The sequence below is a fragment of the Dendronephthya gigantea genome, unplaced genomic scaffold, assembly GCF_004324835.1.
Source record: "Dendronephthya gigantea isolate DGI-Jeju-01 unplaced genomic scaffold, DenGig_1.0 000005F, whole genome shotgun sequence".
Classification (NCBI taxonomy): Eukaryota; Metazoa; Cnidaria; class Anthozoa; order Malacalcyonacea; family Nephtheidae; genus Dendronephthya; species Dendronephthya gigantea.
In genome coordinates, this window is record NW_021163015.1 from 3245516 (window position 1) to 3263138 (window position 17623).

The 17623-nt window shown below is 38.1% G+C and overlaps 3 protein-coding genes across 4 annotated transcripts; 1 reads left to right on the forward strand and 2 right to left on the reverse strand.

Moving 5' to 3' along the window:
* The first annotated feature begins 157 nt into the window (after positions 1-157).
* On the forward strand, positions 158-5466 carry LOC114515997 (G-protein coupled receptor 26-like). Of its 2 annotated transcripts, none has more exons than XM_028535338.1 (2): positions 158-242; positions 4277-5466. In XM_028535338.1, exon 2 carries the CDS (start codon positions 4339-4341, stop codon positions 5422-5424), a length of 1086 nt encoding a protein of 361 aa, XP_028391139.1. In that variant the 5' UTR covers positions 158-242; positions 4277-4338; the 3' UTR covers positions 5425-5466. The 2 variants fall into 2 exon arrangements, with proteins under 2 accessions (XP_028391139.1, XP_028391140.1); XM_028535339.1 differs by lacking the exon at positions 158-242 and adding an exon at positions 2184-3091.
* A 442-nt stretch (positions 5467-5908) lies between these two features.
* Positions 5909-17369, reverse strand: LOC114515996. The gene is made up of 6 exons (XM_028535337.1): positions 17101-17369; positions 7887-9119; positions 7325-7507; positions 7010-7182; positions 6647-6921; positions 5909-6380 (listed from the first exon to the last, which is right to left on the reverse strand). The coding sequence occupies exons 2-6, from the start codon at positions 8924-8926 to the stop codon at positions 6117-6119; spliced, it is 1935 nt and encodes a 644-aa protein (XP_028391138.1). The 5' UTR covers positions 8927-9119; positions 17101-17369; the 3' UTR covers positions 5909-6116.
* Positions 14101-15810, reverse strand: LOC114516001 (polyadenylate-binding protein-interacting protein 2-like). Its single transcript, XM_028535344.1, has 2 exons — positions 15404-15810; positions 14101-14316 (listed from the first exon to the last, which is right to left on the reverse strand). The coding sequence occupies exons 1-2, from the start codon at positions 15695-15697 to the stop codon at positions 14251-14253; spliced, it is 360 nt and encodes a 119-aa protein (XP_028391145.1). The 5' UTR covers positions 15698-15810; the 3' UTR covers positions 14101-14250.
* Positions 17370-17623: the final 254 nt, after the last annotated feature.

Sequence of the window (17623 nt, forward strand, 5' to 3'; positions counted from 1 at the left end):
AACGATCAAAGCAAAAACCAGAGGTATTCATAACATTACAGATGAAATTCAGAAACTACCTCAACTCAAAGGATATAAGATTGGTCTGGCACACTTGCTATTACAGCATACATCAGCAAGTTTAAGTTTGAACGAATGCTGGGATCCATCAGTCCGAGATGATATGGAAATGATGTTAAATAGATTAGCCCCAGAAGATGCACCATATAAACACACATTGGAAGGTCCTGATGATATGCCAGGTATTGTCGAATAATTAAAGTAATAGATTGAAAAATTATTCTCAAGTCTGAGTAAGTAAAGTGGTTACCTGTCGAAAAGAGGATTTGCCCCAGCACCGTTTCTGGGGTAATGGTCATTCATGTTATCAATTATGTAGTGAATAATTTAGTTTTCAATGCACTAACAATTTTTGGGAGCAATTCTGTTGATAATACACTCTCAAATTGCTATTTATTCACAAGATCTAGCTAACTGGATCTAGGTTTGCAAAAAAATGCCAACAGATCAACTGAGGTTTGCAAAACATGCCGAAAGCCTTAAATTCAGTGTAACCTCGGTTTGTAAGTAGATGGTGAATACCTACCAGTCACAGCATAGTAATCTGAATACAAAAGTCAAAGGGCAAGGTGTTTTAATTTTATTCATTTTAATAGCTCATGTTAAGACCAGTCTAATGGGTGCGAGTTTGACCATTCCATTAACCAATGGAAAACTGAATATTGGTACCTGGCAAGGAATTTGGTTGTGCGAACACCGTGACCATGCTAGCTCCAGAAAGATTGTTGTAACATTGCAAGGAATTCAAAAATGAGAGTGAAAAAAACGTTCTGAAATGAACGTGGATCCCGTAGTTGAATTCTTTCAAAAAGCAGTTGGATTTAGAAGCAAGGAAAGTGCTTTGCTTTTTGCGCACCAGCTGAACTAAACAGGATTTGAAACTATTATCAAATCACCGTTATGAATATATCAGAGTATATATCATTACAAAAACTCTGTATAATATTGGTCACATCATGGAGCACCATCCTAATTATTGCCACGTGCGTGAAATGCTGGAAATACGTCAGACATGAAAATGAACTGCATGAATCAGTGCGTTTTTGCGTCATATTTTTCCTCTATTCAAACGCAATTTATTCCTTCGTCGTAGAACCGGAATAGAACCCAGTTCTTCAACAATGTTGTTGAACACCTCAACACCAGCCGAATCGTTGAAGTTTTCTTTTTTTATTTTAATTCTCGCCTGACATCCTACGCCCACAAATCTCTTATTTGTGTCCATTTGTCAAGTGCTCGACGACTTTAGCCCATATTATGAAGTATTTACTGTGCGTCTGACTTTGGCCACTCCCAGGTTTCCTGAATATACTTTGTTTCCAATTTGCAATTCTTGACAACTCAATTCAACTCCGGAATTTAATTACTTCCATCCCTTATGTCCGTAATGAAATTCACTTTGGTTAAAGTTATGACTTATGTCATCTATTTTTTATCATTTCCTTTTCCTATGAATATTTTAAAACCATAAACTATGGACTTTTTTAATTTGCAAACATGTTGTGGATCGTGTTTTTAAACTTGATTTAATCGAAATAAAGCAATAAAGCAAGCATAAAGCATCGCGTATACGTTAGTTACTTGGAGCAACGCAGCCGAACTGAAAAGTAAATAACTGCCATAAAACTAGAGTGCCACTTTGCAGGGTATGTAAATTTAATATTTTCCTAATGTCGGCGGCTTTAAATTGAACTAAGACAAGAGATATAATTACAGTCGTGTGATAAAAAGGTCTATAGGATATGCGGTGTATCGGTCTAATGTTAGCTGTGTTGGCTGTTGTCATTTGTAGAAAGATGTATAAATTTAACTTTGATAAAAATTTCCTTTTCAATGCATGTATGTCTGATGAACGCATGCAGTATTTTCTATTTTAAATAAGGCAGTTTAATAAAACATAATTATGCGCAAATTCGCGAACACGACTTTATCCCTTCAATTTCATAAAAGAATAGTGGAACTGTCGGGGTTTTTAAGTTAATCGGGAAAATATGGCGAACGCAGGCAGTTCCAGCTGACGCCGGGTTGCATCAATCTCTTGTGTTGTGGTTAACAAGCAGTTTATGGAAAACTCTCGTTTTGTCTAAAAATGCAGCCCTAGTTACGATACATAGACCGTGTATACCAAATGCTTGCCAGTGCATTGCCTTTTGTATAAACTTTTGTTTAAACATCCAGCCGCTAGATTTAAGAGTTAAGATTAAATGGAGACAGGAATTCTGTCGCCATGAAAACGCGGCTAAATATATAAACCGGGTTCCTGTAAGATTCATGTTTTTCTTAAATGAAAAAAAACACATAAATATCGAAGCCATGATAGAAAGGCAGGTGAAATATCGTCTCAGTCATTTGACCTTTTCAAACTAATAACAGCTACCTGCTCGAGAATTGAGTAGGTCATGGCTACGATGTAATTGTTGGGGAATAATAATTGTCTTGTCCAGCTGTCTCAATATCTAAAACATAAAATAATCAATATCGCAGGCCAGCCCTTTATCAGCTTGAGACTAGACTTCAATGTTTTGCCGGAGAAGGTAAAAAAGTGGAAAAGTTTTGTCAGCCTAAAAATGATCTGATGTATTCATTTTATTTGAAACGTGAGGAAAAGGTATATCCTGATGACTAGACTGTTGAATGTCCAATTTCTGTCTTAAGTGCGCTGCACATTTGCATGACAATACAGCCAAATTTCGGGCAAATTTTGACAGAACTAATAAGGTTTCTAAGGCCAATAAGTGCATTCAGCAAGATTGATGAAGTGTCCACCGCTTTTGCATACGTATTCAAGTGGATTTTGCATATAGAACGTGCGCGTTTTCAGTCTGGCAAAAAATATCACGGATGAGTTGCTTGTACTACTTTCAGCAAGTTTACTCGTGAAGTTTAATGGTTCAACAGAGAGAATAAAGATTTGGCGTTTTTGTTAACATTGCTCTCTGATTATTTCTGCCTGTTGTTTACCAATTGATTTCTCCTGCCACGCACGAGATCGTCCGGCGACTGCTGCTGGTAATGGACCCTGATTTCTAGCGTGAGTGATCCATTCTTTTCTACCTTATTATAATAGTCAATATACTCCAGCGTGCTGACTGACTATTACAAAATAATTCGAAACAAAACAGTTAAATATAGTTTGGAATAAAATCATAAAGTATAAGCAACTTTTCAACTGTTGTGGGATTAAAAGAAACGCTATAGTGAACATATATAAACGATTTTATTTAAGTTGAGCCTTGTCTTGTCTTGTACCGCGTAAATTGGCATATTTACTGTTTCATATTGGGAAATATTTTCGGAAGGAAGGAAAGAAAACAGTACACATATGTAGACACGTAAGCTGCTTTCCCACGGAAGGGAAAGCTCTACCAGACAAGATACGAGATGAAAGTTTCATTTGGTCTAACGGGCTGAATTCATCGGAAACAATAGGTAATCAACAAGAAAGACGCCATGTCTATCGTTTCTAATGCAGACTAGCGTAGAAAAGAAACCGGCGAACTTTAACCGCTGTTTGCGTACGCCCTGAAAGTTTTGCATTTGCACGGGTTATAACATTCATATTCTTCAGATGAGACTGTATTTATTTCTTTAAGTGTGAAAAATTCATAAGACCTTTAACGCAGATATAATCATGTTTTATTAAAACAAACATATCAAAGAGTAGATTTAAGTAAAGATATACAGGCTGTAATTACAATTATTGTCACAAATGTTTCATAACGTTTTACACTGGGATATATGTTTATAAATAATATTTTATTGCTCCTCGTTCGTGCTAAAGATAAGCAACATGCCTCAGTAATTTTAATATTCGTCACAGGAGCCTTTTATCTGTTCTCTGATATCATTCCGGACTGTGTTTAAGGCAGTTAGATGCTTGAAATTAAAAAACATGTCGAGAAAATGATATAATATATCCTTGTTACCATGTGTGCATGCGTGAATATTCTGCTGGTGTTATAAGCCGACGTGCGAAAGCACTTAACTAAAAAATGTTTCATTTTAAATTTTATTGGATATTTAAACAATTTCTAAATGAGAGAAGTGTTTTTATGCGGTTCGACTCAGTGGTATATCTGCGCTGCTGAATGGCATATGCCCATTTTTAACAGTCGAAATATCAATAATGGCCATGCTTGCAGGTGCTACACGAAAAGTGCCAACCAATTGGAATTCTTTAAATAAAGGTGTCATGAAAAGTGTTTTCTTTATTTAGAGAACCGTCGTTGAGTACATTGTGGTTTGAACTATCCTACTTTCGAGAGTATCCCGCTTGCAATGTCTGACTTTGGGACAATGGAAAAGGTTTTTCTTGGAATCATTGTGGGTTTAATGTGCGTCACAGCTCTGCTTGCGAACTTCCTCGTTATTTTTGTTGTCTATCGCAACACGGCCCTCCGACAGCAGTTCTCTAGCGTATTTATCGTGAACCTGGCAATGGGCGACTTCTTGACGGCGTTATTTTCCATGCCTCTCTCGCTGGGCGCCTTGGTATACCGTGGTTGGCCGTTCTCATCCCTACTTTGCCATTTCAACGGTTTCTCCAACCAAATCCTCGGAATTTCCGCCATCCTGACGCTGGCTGTAATCTCGATTGATCGTTTTTATGCTGTCATAAAGCCGCTCAAATATCGCGCAAAAATGACAATGCAAAAGGCTTTTAATTCCGTCTGTTATGTCTGGGTGCAGGCGGCGTTGTTCTCCCTAGTCCCCGCTCTTCACGGCTGGTACATTTTCAACGAGAACTACTTTTTCTGCACCTTCTCGTCTGTGTATCTTAACAGACGCGAGATCGCCTTCACATACTGTCTATATTTCTTCAACTTTGGAGTTCCGCTTACAATCATGCTTGGCGCTTACTACAAAATATTCCAAGTGGCGAGACGGCATTCTCAGCGCATTGCACCAGCAGTTGTCACGCTCGGAACATTCGGCATTCAAAACCTCGATGATATTCGTAAAGAGATCGGAAGGCAACGTGAAGCGAGGGCCGCCCGAAAAATCATTCTCGTTATTGCGGCGTTCCTGTGTTGCAACGCACCGTATACCATCATGAGGTTACTGGAGTTGATGCAGGGATACAAACTTGGTGTACCCATGTTCGTTACAGTATGCGCAAAGTTGCTGAACTTTTTGAAAAGTTCGTTAGATCCTTTAATATATGGGTTATTTCAGAGACGTTTTCGATGCGCACTTTCCGCGTTATTTTTGTCGAAATCCCGGGAAAGGAGGATTCGACCATCGTTAAACCAGACTTCATCTCAGAGCAGAAGAAGCGATGTTATGAAAACTAACAATGCAATGAACTCCCTCACACCAATAGAAGCGCGAAACTCAGGTGACGGAAAGTTTTGGTTTTACTAGGAAGAAGACGATGGTTCCAGCCGGCAACCTTCTTAGTGAAATAGTGGATGAAAAAGGAAGGTTTTTGGTGGGTAATTTGCCCATACAACAAGCTCCCGTCACCCTACATAGGATCACCCTGAAGATGACTATTGTTCTGACTTAAACAGTGAACGAACAAGTTTTGACAACCAAATTATCGACCTACATTTAGCTGTTCGTCCAATAGATTTGTTTACAAAATAGCTATACATCCATTTATCTATATCCGCAATAGCAAATATCACATATTGCATGCCCTTGACAATAATTTAAAACTTTTCTAGTTTAGTAATGATCTACGTAGTTATAACAGGCTTACTCACACAAATCACAAGCTCTGCTTTAAGCAGATAGACCATAAACCCACGACCTCAATGGTTATGAACTAAACAAACCAATGCCTCGTGGTGTCTTCAATTTACCACAGTGTAATTAATATTCACTTGTAAAACGTTTCACCGAATAAACGTGTTTCGTCTCACCGCGCAAAACAAAAAATTTTATCATTGATATACCAGTGCTCAAGATCTTAGATCTGTCGCTTAATACCTTTCATGAGAGTGTTTTCAAGCTGCTTAGATCGTGACAACGTCAGTATTCATTCTACTTTATTTACAGTATTGAACGCAGTCTGTCCAGTTCATATTTTCATTCGCTCCCCGACGACTTTGTCACCTTATGGGCTTCCGATAAGTGCAGGGACATATATTCATATCAAACTGCATGTTACCATCGACCGAGTACTGATTTAGACATCCGGAATGACCCTCCGTAGGACAGCCTTCAAACACTCCTGGATTGTAGAAATGCCAGCCTGAGGTTTTCCCGCGGTCCATCCAGTGTTCCTGGTGACGATACAGTGATTTGCCATAGCGATTACGTGCAAATAGTCCTGGGTTCCGCACGACCGTCACCATCTCTCCAGCAAAGTCCACCTATATAGATCAGTGTCTCAGTTGAGTTTGACATCTTATTAAGAATATGGGGGATGCTTTCGGGCATAATATATACACTGTGTTTCTCTGCAGTATGCCATGACAAAGAACAGATGAGATATATACCGTTGTTTGATTTAAGATTCTACTGATTTCTTAGGCTGTTATTTTCCATACGAATACCACTAATTTTATTCTCCGTTTATCCTTCATTTTGTCCCGTCTTTGTGTGAATACAAATGCCTGTGCTCAGAATATCAACTTACCTTCGTCGGCTTCTCTCCTCGGGCGACGAGTATTTCCGACTCCATGAGATGTTGACCGTAAAGTTCAATATTCCAACCATCGGCGGACATCGTAAACTTGCCGCCAGCTTTCCGACCATCAGCGCAGCACCATACTGAACTATCATGCGCCGAAAAGCCGTATCCTGCTCTCCTGAACACCGGACCAAGCGTCTTAAATGCGGTGTAGTTGGCTGTAAGAAATGTCAGATCGGCGTCTCGTTCCCATGGCAAGATTTTGTTGAACTTAACAGCCCCTGGTGAAAGAAAACGAAGCTCCAAGAATTTGGAAAACGTTTTATCCTTATCAGCCGTACCTCACCTAATAGTGTTCCTAATACCCACCTAATAGTGTTCCTTCTTGTAACTCACAGAACAGCCCTGCTTTCTCACATTCCCTCATGATCATCTTGACAGCGTCAGCGAGGTTCTCGAGGTCACATGGTGGCACCCCCACACCCCTAGGTTTGTTACATGAACGTCCCGCTCTATGTTTTATACCACGTCGACATCCATACCTACGACGATGAAAAAACCAATGAACACTGCATTAGTGGCTTCAACTCTTCCGCAATCCTAGACACTTGATCGAGATTATGGCGTTATCGCTGATGACATTTGAATACTAGGAGCATCGCATCTCTATACAGTCCAACTTACCATCTTACTTTACCATTAGGCTCAACAATCTTTCTGATATCATATTTCTTTGAGAATTCCAAGTACCATTCATCTTGCACTACAGGCTTGTCGATATTAAACATCACGTCTGGACAACTCAGGGCATATTTCCTCATTTTCTTCACCTTCCAAAAGATATCGTGAAAAACTCCAAAATGTAGGCTGTAAAATTGAAACAGTTTAATTGTCAAAATGATTTTTGTTGCAATCATTCGACGCGCTAGGATATGCCTGTCCGCAACACGGAACAACACTGCTACGAAATGGGTTATGTGTAATATTAGAAATATGGGAAATAGATGGAATGACCTATGGGAAACACTACAGAGCCTGGTTTTGATACAACCTATAATAATTCATCAGCGCTATTCCACAACTCGTCATCGCTGGACGCTGATGAATGAAGCATTTTGCTGACAAGATTTTTTGCAGCAACTTTATGCAGAATTGAAATTCTTTTTTTGCATCAAGAAAAACTGTTTATCGAATAACACAACTACGACAAAGTTTCCTTATTCAAATTATAAAAGATGGAACCTACTTTTTATCAAATTCCATTTCTTTCAATTCTTTCGTTCTTGCAAGCCAAGGACCTGGCATAAAATCACAAACGACGCACTCCCAGAATGATAAATAATAACCGCCTTGTAGCGTCAGCGTATAGTTCAAAAATCTAGACTGTTGACATCCAATATCCCAGTGTCCATCGCGCGTCCTGTACGCACCAGAAACTATAAATGCATCCGGGTTATGACTTAGAATGCGCACGAGCCTCTTTAAGTTGATGTCGTCATCAAATTCCACTAAATGTGGCGCAATTAGAACGTATTTTGTCGTCACGTGGGGCAACGCCTTCGACCACACCTCTCCTTGCTTGACCTTTTCTGTCACACGCACCACCTTAACGTTAGATTTTATCTCGTCTACGCCCCCCTGCGTATCTTTTGTTATGTACACAACGTTCATTTTTGGGTGATATTTAGCCAAGCCTTTCAACACTCGTTTATAAGCGGGGGGGTTGATGCTCGACGTATAGACATCATCGAAAACGAGGGTGACCAATTCGTGAACTGGTACGAACTGTGTGCAGTTGAGGGTCGCGAAACCTTTGCGGAAGAAGGGGTAGCCATATGTGAGAGATTTCCCCATAAACTTTTCAGGGCAAATCTCTTGCACCTCAGGTGGAAGGGCTTCAGGCTCAGTTTTGTGAGCTGTGGTCGATTTTTCGTCTTTATCGCCCCCAGTTATTTCTCGTACTGTAGTAAGAAGTTCGTATAACTCGTCATATTTATCACCCAGTATTGTTTGTTGTATCTCATTCATGCCAGACAGCATCTGTAGCATTTCGTCAACATTATCAATAAATTTCCTCTCCTTCGCCTTTGGTTTCTCCGAAGGTAAGCGCGCCTTCAATATCTCTTCGCCCTCTGGTGCTTGGCTAGGTTTAACGTCACAACTACACTGGCATTCCGTGGCCGTCTCTTTCAGCATTACAAAATGGTTTACAAGTTGTAGACAAACGATGACAGACATAACAGCAGACAGGCAGATCAACGTCACACTCTTTCGCTTCATTGTCATTGTCTGGCGAAACGTCGTATACGTTGTGCTTAAATGTTTACACCATCATCCCATTATCTTTGTTTATTGTCCACATTTTTCTTGTCTTCTGCTTGATGTTAAATGGTTTATACCCTTACAGCACCTTGTGTGTATGTTGGTCTGTCGGCGGACGCTCTCAACCATTCATCCATTAAATTATTCAGCATTCATTCTGAAAGAGAAAGATGTCGTGGTGACCTTTCCCAGTAATTTACAACTGTAGTTAGTGACCCAATCCGTTGCGCTAATCACAATTGATTAAACTACGATTCATAAAAGGTGATATCAAGTCTTCGTGTAAACAAACGCTCTGTTATAGATGTTATATTATATGTCTTTGTTATGTACCCTAAATGTTTTTGAATTTTACCGACATCCGATGATGCTAACAAAGATGGATGATTTATTATTTGTATTTTTCGTTTACACCGAGCTCATGTATTAATCCGCAGGATGCATACCGCAATCTCTTGTGAGTAAGGTTTTAGATTTCATCGCCATTTTGGGGCGAAAACATCCGCAGTAAAATTGAGAAATCCGATTTAAATTTGAGAGAAAAAAGCGAGGTCTAGTTAAAGCAGGCCATTGGTAAACATAAGATAATGGATGGAGCACTTGAACGATGCCTCCGATGGCAATACAGAATAAATTTCAAAATTCAAATTATACAGTTGACATCTGCAGGTGCAATTTCAGTTATATGGAGGAAAAAAGAGAAGTACATGATTGTATAAGAAACGGTTGCCTATGGCTTATCAATCTGGGAGTCACATCGCGTTCTAACCTATGGAAACCTGTGGAAATATCACCTAATCATCTGTCCTTTAGGCTGACCTGATGCAGACACTTCACACATCTTTATTTGCTATGCCTATAGTATGCTTGCTTTTTTGATATAGTATGACTGCCGGTTATCATAACTCTATTTCACATTTTTACTCTGAAAAACGAGAGGTTTTAACGTGTCGATAAGACCTAAAACTATATCTAAAATTATGCCTGAGGTCTAAAGAAAATGAAAACGATTTAGTAAAAGAGGAAAAAAAGACAATACTTTATCCCACCTGAACTTTACTTATGTTTTCGTGTGTGAGGAACCAAAGCCACAGAGGTTAATGGGACGGTCAGTTCAGGGGGGTGAGTGATTCTATGTATTATAATAGAGTTGATGACAGTTGATGTTTACGAGCAATAAAATACAATTTTTCCAGGGTTCCTTGGGTTAAAATATGATGTGAAGCTTAGTTCGGTAAGCTATACCGCTTTTAATGCGATATATTTTGACGGGAATTCCTCGAATATAACCATGATGATTGTCGAGCAATATATGAAGGACGTGAAGGCATACTACTTTATTTCTGTTTAGGTCTATTCTAGCTATATTCTTCCATAATTTGCTAGTAATAATTCTGTTCCTGCCACGATTATATTAACAAGGATATTAAAACGTTTTGCAAAAGTGTAATTAAAGCCGATATCTCACTAAGCCTGCTGTCACGGCTGGTACGTAATAATATAAACATGCCGTGCAAATTCTATTTTATAACCCCCTGTAAAATGACTTGCTGCGCAGCTCGTGTTGTGAAACATAAATGGGTGTCGCTGTTGAGTGATTAGAAACCTATAGCCAGACGTTGACAGACAGATTCCTCTAAGTTTAATATCTACTACCACAAATTCACAGTTATTCCTGACTTATGCATTATGGATCATTGTCGTTGTACTTCAGTAAGATGAATATGTATTCAATATTTCACGCTGAATTAAGTTTTGCAATATAAACAGCGAGACTTTCAGTAGATTTTCAATAAAAAAAAGGTTGGCATTATGCATTTATGCTCAATTTATTCTGCATCATATAAGACATGAATTTTTTAAAATTATATTTGACAGACTGGTAAATAAGTGACTTGTTATCAAGACGGCTTCGCCTATTCAGATCATTTGCATTTTATCCATTATTGGCATTATGTTGGCATTAATTTATTCGTGGTCGACCTCATATTTTTATGTACAATACTAATGGTAAAATGAGATACACTATATATTATTCTGTACTTACAAATATGATTTGCGTGCTTTCTAGAAGATAATTAAGCCAATATACACAACCATATACCTTTTGTTTTAAGCCTAATTTTTATTTAATCGTAAATTGGTCGTGACAAGGCGTTTTTATCGTTGTGAAATAGTTTGGATAGAAGATACATGGTCATTATTTCCGGCTTTGTATCCATCGTTGACAGAACTCACAAGTCACGTAGTAATATTCTACACATTGTGATCATTCACGATCAAAATCACCTTAACGTGTCCTTGGTCACAGAAATTACGACTAAATAAGAACCAGTTCTTGGCAATACGTACCTACATACTCAGTATAATAAGATTTTATCATATTGCTTACATTTTATTTAGTTTCCGTTTTGAGGCAAAGCCAGTTTATCACGTCTTATGTGTGTATATGAACTGAAACGATGGATAATCGGCTGAAATAAACGCTTCACTATCTTTTGTCCATCTTTTTGTATGCAAATTGCAAAATGCGACGTTTGCAAGAGCCCTTGGAATAAAACATAAGTCGTATATACACCTTGTTCATTTTCAAATACGAATTTCGATATTCACTGATACCGAAACTATACCTATATATTCAATTCCGAAAGATCTCTTTCCTTTCCTTACGAAAAACCTGATGGTTAAAATCAAAGGATAGTTTGTTAATAAACAACAAACCGTTGGAAAGCATTATAATCTATATATCGTGACAAACGATTATATATATATACGCGCTCAAGAGGCATCATTAATCCTGTTGCCAATCTGCACTAGATCAGCTCTATTCCCATTTTCTCGAAATTCAGAGCTATATCAAAAACTAATTCGCTTTTCCCCATGCATGTCAGTCTCATTTCATTGTATTCAATAAAGAAACGGCATTGTAATGATAGTATATACAGCTATATATATTAATATAAACATATTTACATTCTGTCGTATGAGGTCGCTTTACTGAAACACAAGTTTATTACCGCGCTATAAAATTTTCATATTCCAAACAGCAGTGACACATATGGGCACGTTTTTTGATACAATTTTACAAAAATATTTCTCACCTTTTTTAACAATAGTTTGCCTGAAGTTGGCCAAAGTAATATATGCGTTGTGAATTTTGAGTTGACAACCGGGAAGAACCAGCTTTTATTCAAATGCTCAGTCTGTGGTTTTGGATTCCGGCTCAGTTTATCTCCGAATCCACTTTTTGCGCAGCCTTTTGAAAAGCCAGTAATTGTCTACTTGTATTTTCTAATATCCACACTGTGCAACCGGACTGTCATTGTCCCATAACGGATCATTTAATTTAGGTTATTGTCGATAATGGTTTTCGAACGTAAACAGAGGAAAAAGCTCATGATTTATTTACACAGGTTGCTCCCTTCTCGAAAGATATTCCGGAATAATCGGCGTCTCAATCTGAGAAAAATCCTACGCTTTAGAATATCTTTCCGCTTATTTTCTCAACGAAAGGTGGTGCTGGTTGATGCATGAGTTGAAATAAATGTCAAGCTTATGTGTATTTGTGTTTGTGAGGGAAAGCAAAGACAAGCTCGGCTTAGCAGGAGAGATGTTTGTGTATTCATGAAGATGCAACAGACAGCTGAAAATTATACAAAAAGCAGAAGACCGAAACCTGTTTTGTGTTATGTAAAAAATCTATTTCCAGCAAGGCGTGGTCATGAATTCTATCCTCAAGTTTGCAGGATTCCTTAGTCTAGACACAATAGCAAACACGTACAGTTTTGCATCATCATGCAGTGACTCAGTGTTACATCAAGGTGCATAAATGAGACAAATATTAGACTGTTATTTGATAACAGTTGTCTGTATTTGACGTTAGTTCCTTTAAGCTTAGTTGCGAAATGACGTGATGAAATATTTTGATGATGTAAGGATCCATGGATGATAATAAATCCTCTTTGAAGTATCATCTCTTAGTGTTAATCCATTTATACGTTGTTTTTGAAATCGAGCGAGCATCCAGAATTGTGAAAAAAGAGGCCAATTGTACAATTTTAACGGAAGGAAGTATATACACTCTTGTGTATAAATAGCCAAAGTTTTAATAAGGTCGCCACTCACAGCCTTACTCCTGTTTGGATTCAGTGATAATAAAAATTATCTGCGCAGAAGTTGCAGTTTTGTCTGATGCACAGAGATGTGCCTACAAACAAACCGTGTCATGAGTTGTGGTCATCTATAAATGGTGCTGTTGATAGGAGTTGTTTTGATAAACTTGAGAAGTGTGAAGTACATACACCTCAACAGTCCAGCCACGCGTATTAGTCCAGTCCTAGCTATATATCTGCTTCGGGATTGGCTGAGTGTATGGATCTTGATTGGCTGTGAACAGCTCTTGTAAAAGTGATAGGAATAAGACGCACCACACGCACATATATAAGGTGCAACTGCGCAACGAGGTCATAGCAGGGAGCCAGGGTCTCTAAACCTATTAAAATTTGAATACTTAGAGAACAGATGAGGCATTGGGTGGGGGATTTCGGTGGATAATCTTTCAAGATGAACAAACATAATCTCACGTCCTTGTCTATCACCTTGGAAAAAAGCATCATGACTAAATCCCTTGAAATTGGTTTACGAGATTATCTGATTTGTATGCCTATGTACCTGTAGTACGTCAAGGTCTGTGCACAGGATATTATGCCTGTGAAACAACATTAGAAAGTAAGCCTCTTTGCACACATCTTATAAAGTAACTTATTTGGGCTCATTTATTTTACGACTCTAAAGCAACCGTTCTGAATTCTCGAAATCATTTTACCATCAGAAAATATGCAGTTAATATTGTAATTCAACTAACCAGAATGATTAACCTAGCAGGGAATTAGCCATTTATATCAAGCACTAAGGCTCTAGTCCCTTTTCAAGTTTGTGGTACCCATTGGTGACTGCAGTACAATAAACACTATAAAGAGGCTCAAGTGGTTCCATACACTAGAAAGAGGCTCAGTTACTCCACTGTAGAGGTAACCTTCCTGATTAAACTACAGTAGCCTTAAAATAAACACATGCATTTCTTAATAAAATCTGGTCAAGTGAGTGGGATGACAAATCAAAAACATGTTTTTAACCACAACTTTTATTTTATATAACAATTTAATTTAAAATATATCTTTACAAATGCTGGCAAAAGTCTAACGTAAAAATTTTATGTACAATAATTTAGGAATTATTCACACACAATGGAGACTCATGCCATCAATGTCTTGCGGCATGCATTGTTGTTATGACGATGCCTGACAATTGCGGGGGACGAACACAGCTGCATTTGGATTTAACGTACTTCTTCCCTGTAAAAGAAAGACATACAATTATATATTTGATTGTACTGCTATGTTTGATATATTTGAAGAAAGCTTTTGTGGATAGGTGCAAATATCGATAGGTTGAACAATTAAACTTTATTATTTCCTTGTTATCAGCTTATAAGTGGGCCAGCCTGAAATAGAAACTAGGACACCACAGCCACAAGCACTTTCTGCCATCAATTAGGGGGAATAATTAATGTGATACATGGGTGTCTCACAATAATCACAAATGAATTTCTATAAACAATTGAAAAATGTTTGATAAACATAAGACCATTATTGTCTTGGCCAGGTGGAATTGGAAAACAACAAATTAATTAAAAAAGAAACAGATGTTAGTTACTTAAGCAATTTTTAGGCATGGATAAAAATAAATAATCCAAAAAAATTTTGGAGACCATCCAGAAAGATTGTTGTTGTCAGATGACAAAAAAGATTATGTTAATGTTTACTAAGCGACCAAGGGCATAGGTCAGTGAAGAACAAACATTGAGTATGGAGCTTCAAATGGTAGTCCAAACTTAATTGTAAAGTAACAAGGCATTTCTACGCCTAACCTCAGACAATATCTTAAAAGTGCACAAGTTATTCCGCATATAACGTCCGACAAAGGCTTGTCGATTTGAATACAATGCTATCGGAATAATTCCATTATAGAAGTTGTCAAGTGGCCATATACTCTACATCATATACTCTACTTTTATATTTTTAAGATGCTATGCAACTACTCAAAGCTTTAAATGATCTGTACCAATTGGGCAAACAATGTCGCTTTCAAGATACTTAAGAGAGGTCTAGAGGTTTGTGTATAAATTGTGTATCTATAGCCTTTTTCATCTCGTTGTTCAAAAGCGTGCGTTTGTAGTATAAATGTAAAGGACTCGACTAGTACATATTTACAATTTTAGAGAACGTATTTTGTGGATTCCCAAAGTTTTTTAAGCGCAAACTTTTAAGTGTTTCAAAGCGAGATCAATTGCGGGCATGTTTAATAAATGAGAGTACGCTAAAAACCGTCAAACAGTCGTCGGACCGTAGATTAAAAAGCTTCAAAGCCTCGATAACTTACCGTGAAGTTGGACGTGTAACCGTTTTGGTAGTTCGGTAAAACACTGCCATTGACGGGTCTCTGGTTCGCTCCATTTCTTCCGTCCAACGTCGTCGTTTCCATCTTTTGCTGTAGAATCTCTGCAGCTGTTAACGACTCTCTTTCTTCTTCCTCTTCCAGCAGTTGTTCAATACAACAACGGATGAGTTCTTCTTCCCACAATTCAGCTTCGATCTGCTTGTCGAATTCATCCATTTTCTCCATCCATTCAAACTCAGCGAAAGCTTTATCGTTTCTCTTAACCCGATCCATCATTTTTTTAACCGCAAATAAAATATTCAAGCCGTTTACGGGTTCTCTTGTCTTCGATAAACTACGAAATTATGTTGTTTTCAAAATGCATATAGTTCGCGAAATCGAATGCTTTTGTGCGTGTTCTTTGCCTATCAATCATCGCAACAGCCAATCACAGCGCAGAACGAGACCTCGCCCAAAACAATCATTAACCGCATTTCCGGTATTGAGGTCAGCCGCCCCCGCACGTCATCCAACTCAAATAAACACAGGGATTCACCACGATATCCGCGCACGAAAACGCGCTAATCTTTATCTCTACTACAAGCAAGAGTCGAACGCGTTCATTTCAGTGTATTGTTTGGTACGAAGTATTATTATTTACACGTTTTACGAAGGAAAAAGAGTGAAGGCGAGTTGATATTGCATCAGGAATTACGTGCGCTGTCATGCCAACGTTGCGTAAATGTCATTGCGCACTTGAATGAAATGCCCTCTTAGCATAAATGAGTCGTGTTTCACAACCGCGTGGGTTCAACGTGGCTGTTGTAATTGCATCATGTACAAGTCATTTTCTATATTCACGGGTTGATTAAGTTTAAATTTATATCAATGTAATTCATACCTCTAGATCTGAGGATGATTCTAGAATGGATTTTACAAGCATGAACAATTATTATAGGAATTTAGGGACTCTACGTGCTTTAATTGAGGTAGTTATGAGATCTTTTTTGGGGAAAAAACACTTCCTAAACAACAAAGGTTGAATAACTTATATAACGTGGGGTAGAAATCCCTCAAAAATTGTCTTAGGTCTTTGTACTCAATTCCGTTTTTCTATTAATTGAATTGCGTCATTAATTAACCCCATGATAAAACGAGCAGGACTTTTGCACACGTGTACAGGAGATCCGCGCGCTCTATGATCACACGAACCATTATGACTGTGTAAAACCATGCAGGCTACAGAAATCTATCCGTTGCAGACGCTTTTTCATTGGCGAGCCTTGTAACATGCTGTTGGCTGATCTTTTAAAATGGTATTCAGATAAGATTAATTTTTAAATTTTTGAGCAATTTTATCTACTAAAGTGATTGATAGACTTGTTAACAAGTGAGAAACGATTTATATATTATAAGAACGCATTCATTCAGCAACAACTGTAGCTCTAAGCATACTTTTACCACTGCACTTTGAGTAATGTACCATCACTCCAGGTTATTACGACCGAAGGCTGTTTTCATAATTAATTGGTAATGCCCAAAGATGTCGGGGATAAACGAATTCGAAAATAATCACAGAGACAAAGCGATTGATGCATCAATGACCACAAACATAACATTGCGAATAGGATAAATCGTCTGTCTTTATTTGACTCTAATCAGTTGCGCGCAGTTGTCCTTATTCAATGAATGTCACTTACCTATATTGTCTTGAGAACCGTCAAGTGTTGTGTTAAATCAGTAACATGCAGGTTCTTTGTTTAAGATTAGCAAATTGTCAGGTAATGAAGGAATATGGCGAAAGATCTTCCGGTGTCTTACAACGCCTGTGTAAATATGATGATTTATGTCGGTTCACATCCGGGCCACTTGACATAATACTTGCGCAAATTCCTATTGTTTTTGATGTAGAGGCTCCACTGAGGATAGTTTGATTTCAATGAGAACGTTAAGAGGTCATTCAATGGTTATGGTTTATCGAAGGGTATTTACATCGGAAAACACTATTGAATCGAGATATACATCATATTTACTAAGGGTACAGATCACCTGTCTAGACAAACTCGGCCAGAGAAACGTTCATCCATGCATAGGAACGTGTGTCGTGTGTAGATCTTTCCTTATAAGGATACGTTGAAACGGAACCGGACGTGTTTGGGACGGACCTTGATTTTGTTTAATATGTTTTCACACGCAGAAATGGATTACAATTTTGCCGGTTCT

Excerpts from the sequence above, each read along its gene's own strand:
- LOC114516001 (XM_028535344.1), bottom strand. The coding sequence starts at position 15,697 with ATGATGGATCGGGTTAAGAGAAACGATAAAGCTTTCGCTGAGTTTGAA. Across the intron at positions 14,317-15,403 it reads GTTACACGTCCAACTTCACG|GGAAGAAGTACGTTAAATCC; the intron begins GTAAGTTATCGA and ends TTTCTTTTACAG.
- LOC114515997 (XM_028535338.1), top strand. The coding sequence starts at position 4,339 with ATGTCTGACTTTGGGACAATGGAAAAGGTTTTTCTTGGAATCATTGTG.
- LOC114515996 (XM_028535337.1), bottom strand. The coding sequence starts at position 8,926 with ATGACAATGAAGCGAAAGAGTGTGACGTTGATCTGCCTGTCTGCTGTT. Across the intron at positions 7,508-7,886 it reads GAAATGGAATTTGATAAAAA|CCTACATTTTGGAGTTTTTC; the intron begins GTAGGTTCCATC and ends TCAATTTTACAG. Across the intron at positions 6,922-7,009 it reads ACAAGAAGGAACACTATTAG|GGGCTGTTAAGTTCAACAAA; the intron begins GTGGGTATTAGG and ends TTCTTTCACCAG.